This window comes from Ictidomys tridecemlineatus, chromosome 16 (genome assembly GCF_052094955.1).
Source record: "Ictidomys tridecemlineatus isolate mIctTri1 chromosome 16, mIctTri1.hap1, whole genome shotgun sequence".
In the NCBI taxonomy this organism is placed as follows: Eukaryota; Metazoa; Chordata; class Mammalia; order Rodentia; family Sciuridae; genus Ictidomys; species Ictidomys tridecemlineatus.
The window spans coordinates 21,120,583-21,133,867 of record NC_135492.1 but is presented as its reverse complement, the minus strand read 5'-3'; the positions used below and the strand labels follow the sequence as shown (position 1 = coordinate 21,133,867).

The window sequence follows — 13,285 nt, the reverse complement described above, 5'->3', positions numbered from 1 at the left end:
AGGAGGAAAGATGCTACCAAGTAGGCCCTAACCTTGCAAGAAAACTGAGCTGGTTGTCTTGTCACATGGTACATCTTCTACTATGTGAAACTACCACCTCTTAGAAGAGTCCCATTGCTTGTTTCTTGTTGGTCAGAGTTTACCCCTTGGGACATTAACCCAACTTGGACAAGTGTTACATAAAATGACTTATAGATACATATGCATAGATCCTTAGAGTTTTCTGGGCAGTTGTTCTTTTAAAATAGCATCTGATTCTCTTTATTATGTTTAGTGACTGTTGGACACCTGATTGCCTTTCCCTAGGCAACTCTCAGCCTTTCCAATAGAGCTTGCCAAGCAACCCAACTAGGGTCCTCCTATGACTCATCCTGAGGTTATATTTTCATCTAGAACAGTTTATCTTGCTTCTCTCAAGTCAGTTCTGATTCACAGCATGCAGGGGATATCAGAGGAATATACAAAAAAGACACTTTCATATCTTCCTGGCAGCACTGCCACGATTACTTTGTGTCTTGTTGGCACCAATGACTCTGCCCTCTGGCAGTTGTGAAGTTGCTATGAAGGTTACAGGCTTAGGGCTGTGTAGTCTTGAAATCCAGCTGTGCTCCACTCATCATGCTATGTGCCTTGGAATGGAGCTTCATTTACTCAGAGGAAGAGGTACATTTTTTCTAATTCACTTATAGATGCTGTATGGATTAGTGGAAACCCTTTCTTTACTTTTGACCTCTCATGGGAGAAGTATCTTACAGCTTTGGAAGACAGTTACCAAGAACTCAAGTATTGCTGGTCTTCTCCTTAAAAGCCCAGAAAATATGGCATGTTTTTTCTGGATTATAGGTGTAGGATTTCTTCAAAGTCACATGGCTTAGAACTCAAATCTCATTTAATTTTTTTCAAAATCATTGGATCTAGTGTTCTAAAGAACATAATACAGGAAATTTTGACACATACTGTTAGATCTGCATTAAATACTATGCCTATACATAAGCTGGAGAGAAAACTGAATAATATTTTTCTCCAAAAAGGAAAATAGAAAATGCTTTTAACCTTATTCTTTGCAAAAATGTTGTTGTATTTTGAGTTATATTTCTTATGCTTATACTATTTCATGTATTGATAGCAGTGACAAGTTATATAATTATGCCAACCATTCAGTAGTTAGTGGAACTTTGAAAAATGTTTTTGGTTTTTAAAAACCAATCTTATTACTAAAGTGCTTTCTTTATGAAACTTTTTGCTGTCTAATTCACAGTGATCTCTCAAATATATTTGATGAATAAATGTTTTATTGGGTCTATTATTGATATTTACTTTATATTTATTAAAATAAATCCTAATTTTTAAGAGAATAACATATTTTTCCAATATTTATTTTATATCTAAAGAATTCTAAAGCAGAACTACTAATCTGTCTAAGCCATATTAATTGGTGATAGAATAAAAACTTCACATTTATTTCCTATTTTTAATATTCTCAAAGATTTCTAGTTAAAACAAGAGTTTATGATTCTTACTTGATCCTCTCTCACGATTAGTTCACTTAGTTTCATTTCAGTTTTCAATAGTTTTGTCGTTATAACAAGTGGGTTTAGTGGCCAACAAAAAGCTGCCAAAAGCTTTCATTCCATGGAATTCCCTACTTTGGTGTTGTAGATTTTCTCATGTAAGTTTCTGGACAAAATAGAACATCCTATCTCATGACACTTAGAAAGTTTTTTCCTATTTTGAATCAAACTTGGTGGTAATGAGAATCCCAGAAATATATACTTGTTTTATGTTTTATCGATTCCACCTTTCTACTTCCACTTTCTCTCTACCCCAGTGTTTTCTCTCCCCCAACAGCTAGATGGAAGATGAGTGGCTGCTTTTAAATATTTAAAAGATAAGTCTGGATTAAGTAAGACTGTACTGAATTATGTTTATTTTTAAACTCATTTTATTCATTACATAAATTGAATACATTTTAGCAAAATTAATTTAGCTCATTAATTGTCCATTTTTATTCCATGTTTACCTTTAACTGATCTTTAGAGCTCTCAATTTTCTTAGCAATGACAAACTAAAGTAGCTAATACTCTAAAAATGATACTGTTTTCTGTTTCTTATCATATTAGGTATGAGCAATTAATTTGAATAAAATGCTAGTGATTTAAGTCTTTCTAAAAATCAAACATCACTTCAGTGCTTGGTTTAATGTACATTAATTAAAGTAGTCAATACTTATACTCTGGCATATGTGAACTTGTGCTTCTTTATTACTTTTCTGAACTGTTCATTTTAAGGAAGGTGACACTGTTTCAGTAGCAAGCACTTCATTTTTGACATCAATAAATTCTACATGTTTTAAAAGTTATTGCCACAGCTGAAATAATAGTGTTTCACTTATTTTTTAATACTGAATCTGGGTGTGGTCCCTTAAAATAGTTATGAATAAGGCCGGTTGGTATTTTGCCATAGTTCAGTACATTTATATATAAAAAGCTATTGCCTTTGCTTAACTTAAAGAAATGTTTAAGTGATAATAGTTTGTTAGTGGTCTTTTATTGTTCAGCTACAACATTTTTATCTTAAATGTTTGAAGTGTGAAATAAAATGGATTTTAAAGTCAAGAAGGAAAAAAAGCTAACTACTATTTTGAAGATTAGCTCATTGATACATCTCAATACAAGCAAAATTCTTTTATAAATCAGTTTTGAAAGAATATAGTAAGTCATAGCTAAATGGAATTGATGGAAGTGTGTGGTTTTATTGAATATCTTGTGTGTTGTATAGAAGGCATTGATGACTGGGACAAATTACTTAACCTGCCTGAACTTCAGTTTTCACACCTGTAAAATGATCACGGCTAATTCAGAGTTGGGGAGGATTAATTAAATTAATGTTTATCAGTCATTTAGGAGAGCCTATAAGTAAGTGCTCATTAGTTATTAATAAGTGGTTAATAATTAATAGTATTTGTTACTAATAAATTATTTGATTATTATATTTATACTTAATTATTTACTAGTTTTGCTGGAGTTGAGTGGTATATTTGAACAATAATGATTGGGGATATTAGACTTTATGTAGAAAAGATTGCTTACTGCTGGTTTCTATATATAGCTATTTAAGAGGATGAATAAACTTGAGTATTTTGCAAACTATGTATAAACATAATTTTCAAATGTAATCTCTTTTCAGATTAAAATTGCATATTTTCTAAGATTTTATATTGAAATTTTAAAAAGATTATGGAGATAATTAAATATTATTACTTGTGTGTCTGAGAGGCATATCTTGCTCAATAATAGGTTTTTCTGTGAGTTGCTATCCTAGCTGTTTGTTGAAGATTCAGTAATTGAAGAATGTCCACTAGCCTAAGCACCAGAGGCCAGGACAATACTGTTACTTCCCTTTACTCCTCTTTTACCTTTCAAAGAACATTAACCAGACACAAAATCACCAAATCCCCAATTTACTAAACTTTTTGTAAGTCATACAGAAAATACACTCAGAAAAACATGTCAGTTTTTTTCCAAAATATGTCATTTTGTAAGCATTGTAAATGTTTACATTGTAAATGTTACACAGTTCTTTGCTTTTATCATCTAGACTTATTCCTAAACACGTTTCAGAAATATCTTTTTTGGAAGGACCTAGAAGTCTCAGTGACATTGTTCAGCTGCCTGCCCTGATAATTTCTTTTATGATTCTCATGAATCTCCCCTTTTCATGTCCACCTTAGCTATTCATATTCTTATTCTGAATATTGTTTAGACAGTTTGAAATAACTTAAATGATTTTTCCTTCAGTTTTTCCCCTTTCTTTTAAATTAGGTATGCATTGCATACCTGTATCACAACAGTCAAGGGGTTTTTTGTTTGTTTTTTAGAAAGTATCACTGTGTTGCCCACACCGGCCTTAAACTCTTAGGCTCCTGCCTTAGCCTTCCCAGTAGGTGGTACACATAACTATGCCCAGCTCACAACAGTGTTCTTAAGGGCATGTCAGTTAAAAAAAAAAGAACAATAAAAACACTTCTATGTAACTTATTGTTAAAGAAATCCTAGATTCCTCAGCAAGGAGTTTGTGAAAGGTCCATTTCAGAATGACTATGCCCTACTTCACTTTACTTTTCACACCCATCCCTCTGCTTTCAGTTCGGGATTTTAAGTAATTGAACCTTGACAATTTTCCAAACTCTTTGATTTGGAAATCCTCCCTAGTCTTTGGGACTGGATTCCTAATATAGATCATGTTCTTTTCCTTTAGGACATAAAAGGAACTTATTTTGCTGAAGCTTATAGATTGAATGTCTCTCTTTTTAATATAGTGATTTGATATATGTTTTATCACACATAATAGAACATGAGCATATTAAAAGCAAGGACTGTGCCCTATCACATGTGTTTTATAGCTTATTTTATAAAACAGATTGACTGTAAAATTTGCACCATTCATCACAAATACTAATTTTGTTAATATTGCCTACGTTTTTATACAAGTCAGAATTGAGCTTAAATCAGAATTAAATTAGACCATTGTGCTATCTTTCAGATATCTTTTAGTAAATTTCAGGCTTTATGAGAAGATGGTTGGAAGGGAAGATGTCAAAACTCTCCTTTCATTGCCCTCCCCCTTTTTAATTTTCTGTTTTCTTTTTTAAAGTTAGTATTTTGTGGCTAGAGTTGTAGCTCAGTGGTAGAGTGCTTGCTTGCCCAGCATGTGTGAGGCACTGGGTTCAATCCTCAGCACCACATAAAAACAAATTAATAAAATAAAGGTATTATGTCCATCTACAGCTAAAAAAAAGCTATTTTTAAAAATAAATAGTCAATATTTTAACTTACAGATAACAAAGATAGTACATATAAATGGGGTAACATGTTTTGATACATGTATATATTGTGTTATATTTAAATCCAGTTAACATTTTCTACTCACGTATCATTTCTTATGTTTAAAAACTTACAAATTTTTTTCTTTTTTCTTTTGAAATGTAGGATGCATTTATTTATCCCCCCACTCACCCCTACTGTCTCCAACCACTGGTAACTACCATTATACTTTTAACTTCTATGAAATCAGCTTTTTTGTATTCCACATGAATAAGATTTTGTGGGTCTTGTCTCTGTGCCTGGCTTACTTCATTAATATAATGATCTTGTTCCATCGTGTTGTTGAAAAGGATAGGATTTCTTTATTTTTATGACTGAATAGTATTCCATTGTGTATATATAACACTTTTTTATCCACTTATCAGTTGATGGACTCTTAGGTTTCCATTTCTTGGCTAATAAGAATAGTGCTGCTATGAATATGGGAGTGCAGGTGTCTCTGCAGCTTACTGATTTCCTTTCCTTTGGCCATATATCCTGGAGTGGAATTGTTGGATCATATCACAGTTCAATTTTTAATCTTTTGAGGAACCTCCACACTGCTTTTCATAATGGCTATCTTTGTTGCCCTTTAAATCATATCTAGACCTATCACCAAACCAAACTTGATTTAGAATTGGTTGTGGCATATTAGTTTAGAAGAGAATATATACTCATCTCTCTCCCACTTCTCAGCCCTTTGTCTTCTGATTCTCTTCTCTAAAATCTGCAAGGTGCTAGAAAAGGAATAATAATTTATTTAAAGAAGTATAGATCTCTTTTGTAAATTTTTTAAATTGTAAATGGACACTATATCTTTGTTTCATTTATTTTTTTTTATGTGGTACTGAGGATCGAGCCCAGTGCCTCACACATGTGTAGCAAGTGTTCAACCACTGAGCTAAAATCCCAGTCCCTATAGATCTCTTATAAATAAAAATTCTTGATTTTAGAAACTGACAGTTAAAATTATCTTGGGATTTATAGCATTTTTTTTCCCTACAGAAAACCATAGGCAAAATTGCAACATGCTTGGAATTGCAAAGCGCAGCTTTACAGGTAAATGGATTTTTTAAATGAATTATTCTAAATTGTTCTGATAAGATATTAGACATTCATGCCCAAAGTAATATTATCTCAGAAGGGTTTTATAACAATTGGAATTGATCAGCTGAACTCACACTTAAATGATTTAGTTCATACTTTGTAAACGGTAGAAATAAAAGATATGATTCTAATTTTTTCTGTTTCTATTAGCTTGAATATTCCAAAAATCAGTTTGGAACTTTTCATTTTCTACCTTTAAAACAAGAAATATATTTATTTTAAATATTTTATTCTTGCCATTTAAAAGACATAGGGTGCAGTGAAATCTTTGTAATGAAAAGATATAATATGCATATTTTAAATTTAGTCCACACAGTCCCAGGAAGAATTTAAACTGGAGGACCTCAAGAAGCTAGAACCAAGTAAGTTTTGTTTTATATTTTTTAGTGATATTCCTTTAGGAAGAGAGTTTTATCTGTTGTGAATATTAAGATTGTTTAGCACAGAAAGTGATTGGATTTATTTCTCTTATTTTTTGGTGCTTTTAAAATTCCTACAATATTTGTATTTTTAATTACCATTTGGATTTAATCTTTATTATAGAATATATATGTTGTACTTCATCTAAATATCCAAATTAACCTTTAATTTGTCTTAATGGCTTTAATAAGATTATAATTATTTTGATAAACATTTTCAGTAGAGTCCAGTAGAGAATATAAGGTTACAGTCATTAATGCCCATTCACATTACATGTTATTGAAAACTACAGTCTGAATGTTGGGAATGCATTACAAAGTGTATTTTTGTTGTCTCCATTTTTTTCCCTTCTTCAAAATTTTAAAAAGTAAACAATTCCTTCAGTTATCTTGTTGGTTAGGATATTCCCAAATAAAGCCTTTCTGCTATTTCAAATGATTGCTCTCTTAGAACTGTCTGCAGTATGGGCAAAGGCACAGTGTGAATAACTGAATGAATGTAAGTTAATGTAGCCTTTTTTTAAAAACTTTTTTAGTTGTAGACAGATACAATACCTTTATTTTATTTATTTGTTTTTATGTGGTGTTGAGGATCGAATCCAGTACCTCACATATGCAAGGCAATTGCTCTGCCAACTGAACTATAACCCAGCTCCTGTACTCTTTTTTTATTGAGATAAGATTGCACATCTCAGTGCATTTATGTGACTAGGGAATAGTAGATTTTATTTATCCAACTAAGTAAGATTTTTAAGTAGGGAATCATAAAATCAAAGCATTTTCAAACAGAAAGGAGTCTCAGACTTGTGATCACATTCTCTATTGAGGAAAGAAATGAAATGATTTGTTTGTCCTGTTTCACTTCAATCTCCAGTAACTGAGCAGGGCCTAAATCTCAGAACATTTGTCAGTGTATCTCAGTTCACACTAGTACAATCCTTTTAATGTAAACATGCTTTGAGTAAGAGATAAAATATTAATTTAAGAACTAAAGAGAGCCTTGCACAGTGGCGCATGCCTGTAATCACAGCCGCTCGGGAGGCTGAGGCAGAAGGATATCAAATTCAAAGCCAACCCTAGCAAAGCAAGGCACTAAGCAACTTAGTGAGACCCTGTCTCTAAATAAAATACAAAATAGGGCTGGGATGTGGCTCAGTGGTCAAGTGCCCCTGAGTTTAATCCCAGTACCCCCTGCCAAAAAAGAACTAAATAGAATGTTCCAATAAATTCCACAAACTGCCAATATCTAATTCATTATAGCAATTCTAACAAAGACATATATTATTGAGATAGCTGAAATGTGATTGTATTGCAGATCCAGGATAGAAAAAGGATTCTCAGAGTATACTGAAGGGGATCTGATTTTCTGTTGTTTGGGTTGGAAAAGAGAAGTTAACAACAACAACAAAGGAATGTATAGCAGATTTGTTGTGATTCTGGTGGCTTTTCCACAGTTTTAGATGATCATATTTCATTTCTTCAGAACACCATTCTTCTGAATATGGCAAGAATTCTGTCATTTTAATAGTTTTGGTTTCTTTATGTAATCCAGATCATAAAGTTTTGTTTTATTTGTGGTTCTGGGGATCAAACCCATGACCTCACACATGCTAGGCAAGTATTTCACCACTGAGCTACATCTCCAGCCCTAGATCATAAGAGTTGGAGATGTTATAAGAGACACAACTTATATTCAGAAATAGTTCTTATGCCTATATCCAATGTATATAAGGATACTAATCAATGTAATATTTCTCACAAATTTTGGGGTTTTTTTGTACCTAAAACTTTATTTCTCAAAAGCATTAATAAATACTTTGTATAAGATTGAGATATAATTTATATAAAGCACAATTCACCAATTTAACGTATCATTCAATTTTTTTAGTAAATTGGAAGAGTTATGCAGACATAACCACAATCAATTTTAGGACATTTTCATCACCACAAGAAGAAACCCTATTCCCATGAGCAGTCATTCACTTCTTGCCATCCCCCTAAAATCCCTTCCAATTCCCAGCCCTATGAAACCATTAGTTTGATTTCTGTCTATAAATTGTCCTATTGTAGACATTTTATTTAAATGGACTCATATGATATATGATCTTTTATGACTGACTACATATAAGATTATTTTGAGAAAAACACATTGATGGCTTTAAATAAAAGATTGCAACAGTTGTTTATATGGTGGTTCTACTGAAAATTATGTTTGTGTGTGAGTGTGTGTGTGTGTGTGTGTGTGTGTGTGAGAGAGAGAGAGAGAGAGAGAGAGAGAGAGAGAGAGATGATGCAGGGGATTGAACTAAGGGCTTTGGGCATGTTAGACAAGTGCTTTACCATAAACTATGTCACCAGCCCTCAGTTTTTTATGATAAAAATTATTAGGATTTTGGCTTCTTATTCAGTCACTATTTCCTATTAGTTGTTTGTTTCCAAACAAAATTTAAGAATCTTATAGATACACAGAGTGGCCGTAAAGACTGTGGATGTTTATTTCATATATTTATTATCTCTTCTCTTCCTCTGAGCATACTCAAGTACTTCTATTGCCTCACAAGATCTTTCATTAATTGCCTTTTTTTTTTTAGAATAGCATCTATATGCTAAGCACTCGAATCCTCTCAGTAACATTCTGCTAAGGACAACACCGACACTAGCTTGTAAATCCCAGCAATGAGTTTTAGGGTCACCTGGATTGGTTCTTTCACTATGCTCTTAGTAATACCTGTAGTGGTGCTGTACTACATCATTCCTAAGTACAGCTCTCCAGTTCAAATTCCTAAGAAATTATTGACCCATGTATTAGTCGAAGATCAGGTTAAAATCTATTACTTTTTTGGCTTTTTAAAAAAGATTTGGAATAGAAATGGAAAGAGCATTTTGGAGATTCACTTTATTATACTTTATATAATGTTTTTCATTTGTACTTTTCCCTTCTTGATAGTTATCTTTTTAGATGATTTTAATTTGCTGTTGCTTCTCAAAGAAACATAAGTGAGTATTCTGTATTTCAGTAGGGTAGACTCTGTAATTTGGAATTTATCCAAGCAGGGCACTTGTTGTGAGTTAATTATTGAGTTGGAATTAAATATTTTCTACAAATTGGTATTTAGTAATATTTCAGATTAAGTATACTTATTCAAGCTTTCTTTTTAAAACGTTAAGCCTCTTCTAAGGAAAATAGTGAGTTCTAACTTTTAATATGTTGAACTTAACTGGTTTCCTTTCTTTTAAAAAAAAGTGTTTTTTTTTTTTAAATTTAATGCGTGTGTGTGGTGCTGGGGATCGAACCCAGGGCATTTCCCATATAAGGCAAATCCTCTACCACTGAGCTACATCACTAGCTCTTGGCTGGTTTATTAGGCTGATGTATTCTTTACTTGAACATTTTGAAATCTTTTAAATTCTGCTGAAAATACTAAAACTATGATTGTGAAAGTCTGAGACATTTTTTTCTTATGTTAATTGCAGTAATGTATTGCTGCTTACTCAAGCATATCTCCCCACCACCACCCTGCAAAATTCCCTTCTGTTAAGCCACCCTTCAAGGCTTCACAGAAATCCCACCTCTCCCTGAAAGCTTTCTCTGCTTTCTCTATAGAGGCATAATTAAACTCTGCCTCCTTTCCTGTATAGAATCATTTTAACTATCCATTGTCAGATTCTCACATGTGTTATTTTCACTTGTATTTGTTTTAGTCCTCAAAGAGATTATGAATGGACTCTTCCCCCACCCCAGAGCCTATTGAATGCTTTAAGTGTAGTATGAACTTGGTAAGATTGTGTTGAGTTAAATAGATTTGAATGTTTTGAAGGAATCTTTTCCTATAATTTAAAAAATAACCTTTCAAAATTGAGGCAGCTGCCCATTTTCCTACCACAAAAATGAAACACGTCAGTCACCAAAAGCAAAATGCATTTTGATATTTGCCTGTGTGTCATCTTTTGAGGGTTAGCTTCAGGAGGTTGGTAGGTCTGTGCTCCAAGAGAAAAGCTGGGAGTGCTGAATTTTCCATGGTGGAGTAGCATCAGATGTCTGCCATGTAGTGATCCAAAGTGTGTAAGTCCTACCAAATCAGCCAATGAATCTCCAACCCATGACATGCTTCATACTTATGATAATGTCTTTTGTAAAATTCAAGCTCCTCTTCAATTCCTCCTAAGACATCATTGCTAGTATTGGTAGAAAGAAAACTCTATGTAAAGTTTAAGCTATTTTAAAAGAACAACAGAATCTGTTATTCCATAGTTGTTGAAAATGTAAACCTATAATACAGTTATAGAAAGTAAAACAGAATTTGTTTTAAAGCTATTTAAATTTGTTCTAAAGCTATTCACATAAATTAAATGTTTCATAGTACTTTAACTTGTAAAAATAATATAACAAAGCTATTATTCTAAAGCAAATACTTCCTCTTCAGAGCTTTGATACTAAAGAAATGAAAATACTATTTAATTATTCTGTTACAATACAAATGCAAGATAACCACTGAGCCACATCCCCAGCCCTATTTTGTATTTTATTTAGAGACAGAGTCTCACTGAGTTGCTTATGCCTCACTTTTGCTGAGGCTGGCTTTGAATTCTTAATCCTCCTAAGCCTCTGGGATTACAGGTGTGCACTACCACACTCAGCCAAGATATTCTTAATAACCAAGATATTTTTCAACTTTTTTGTTTGTTTTTGACGTACTGGGGATTGAACCCAGGGGTGCTCTACCACTGAGCTATATTTCCAGTCCTTTTTATTTTTATTTTTTAAAACATTTTTAGTTGTAGATGGACACAATACCTTTATTTTATTTATTCATTTCATGTAGTGCTAAGGATTGAACCCATTGCCACATGTGCAAGGCAAGCACTCTACCACTGAACTACAACCCCAGCCCTTTTATTGTTTTATTTTTATTTTGAGACAGGGTCTCCATACGTTGCTTAGGCAGATGAACTTCTAGTCCTCCTGACTCAGGCTTTTGGTACCTGGGATTACAGACACATGCCACCATAACAGGATCAGCTTTTAAAAATTATTGTTATATGCTGAGGGCCATTACCAGATGCTGAGGGCCATTACCAAGTAGGAATGACGCATCGAAATTTCCTTGCCAAGCATACCCTATGCTGCTTAGAGGACATTTGATGGGACATTGCATGCATGCTTTAATAAGGTGACCTTGCTCAAGGACCAAGGCGGATCCGGGTTTAGAGCTGATCAGGTTTGAGGAAGTAACCGGCTCCTTGAGTTTAAGGCGTTGCCAGTTTAAGATAATGGGTTTTAGGGAAGTTGGAAGTTGAAGATTATTGCTGGGATTAGGGTGTTCCTGCTGCTTGTTCCTGTTGAGTTCTCGTGAGATTAAAATGGGATTTGGAGATAGCCTCGTGGAGTAGGTGAATTGTGCGGGAGACGGCAGAACGCGATTGTCCCTGGACCTGTGTGGAGGCGGTGTGAGAGCTGGAATAAAGAATTGCTGTTTCAACCTACAAAGGTGTGTGGTGGCTTGTGATTCTGGTGCCAAGCCGAGACATTGGCCTTTGGCAGTTATATACATTTTTAATGGTTGATTTTTTTGCTCATTTCATTAAACTCTTATTACAATATGATCATTTCTGTGTGTTTGTTTCTGGTATGAGTGAGACATGATCTTTTTGTTACCTGCTCCCCATTCTTGGTATCTATTCCATTGTTGTGTAAGTGATCAATATTTATTAATATTACTTATTAATATTGAGTTGATTTAATAGTTTAGTAACAATGATCATGCAGAAGTATAGAAAAGATGTTCTTGTATTAAAAATAAACAGTACTTCTTAGTGAGATAAGAAATATTAGGATTCTAGTCAACTAGATCAAAAAGGTCATGGAGAGAGTGAATGTCCATTTTAGATTTTCCCTTGCCATTTTGTATACATTTATTTAGGCTGTAATTCTCTCAATAGCCTGTAAAGGAAGTAGCATTCTCATTTAAGAACTGGGGAGATTAGAGTATTTATGTAAATGTTCAAGTTATTGTTGTAATTGTAGGGCTAGGTTTTGGTTTAAACCTTCTACTTTGATCTCCTGCTGCTTCCCCTTTGCTTGTCAGACTTAAGTTCCCACAGTCCTTTCTGTGCCTTGAATAAGGCAAACTGTTTCCTACTTGGAACCTTTGTTGTTGCTCCAGCCTGTTCTTTAATACCTGGGAAGCCTTATGCTAGAGCCACTTATGGATGATTCCTCTCATCTCAGGTCTTGGCTCAAATGTCTTCTTACAGTTTAGTTTTGAAAGGCACCCTGTCTACCTTAGCTACTCTACCAGGTTCTCTCTGGTTTTACACAGCATCCTGCTTGTATCCTTCATACCACTAATCACATCTTACATTATCTTGTTTATTTGTTGGCATATTTATTGTCTACTTTTCCTTAGTAAGGTCTAAGGTCCAAATATGAGTTCTTGATTACTGTGTATCTTTAGCACCTAAAACAGTGATTGGAACATTGTGAGTACTCGGTATGCATTTGTTGAGAAGAAGAAAGAGATAAAGGATGAAGAAGAGCTAAAGGGAGAGAGAATAAGAGTGAGTAATGAGAATCTGGGTACAAGTTTCGAACTTCTTTCTCACTGTATGATTGACTCCTATTGGAATAAGTTATGTAATTACAACCTGTTCTTTTTGAATTTCCTTATTTAGGAACCCAATATGCCATACTCCTTTTAACTGAAATCTGCAAGACTCCAAAATTAAAGTCTGAGTAATTAGAGTAAAAACCATGGGTTGCCCAATTAATAATGCTAAATATTCACCTTGAAATAATTGCAGGTAGTCACTAGGAACCCATAAATTGGGAAATGAAACAATAAATTTCATAAAATACTTTTCCAGATACAGATAGAATTGTAGAACATCTGTCTGTAG

The 13,285-nt window shown here is 33.5% G+C and overlaps 1 protein-coding gene across 1 annotated transcript in view; it reads left to right on the top strand.

Moving 5' to 3' along the window:
• The window catches only part of LOC144371243 (axin interactor, dorsalization-associated protein-like), a 38,394-nt gene that overhangs the window by 5,928 nt on the left and 19,181 nt on the right, over nucleotides 1-13,285 (top strand). The window contains exons 3-4 of the mRNA XM_078033656.1: nucleotides 5,868-5,921; nucleotides 6,277-6,331. Coding sequence (XP_077889782.1) covers nucleotides 5,868-5,921; nucleotides 6,277-6,331 — 109 coding nt within the window. The remainder of the gene's footprint in view (nucleotides 1-5,867; nucleotides 5,922-6,276; nucleotides 6,332-13,285) is intronic.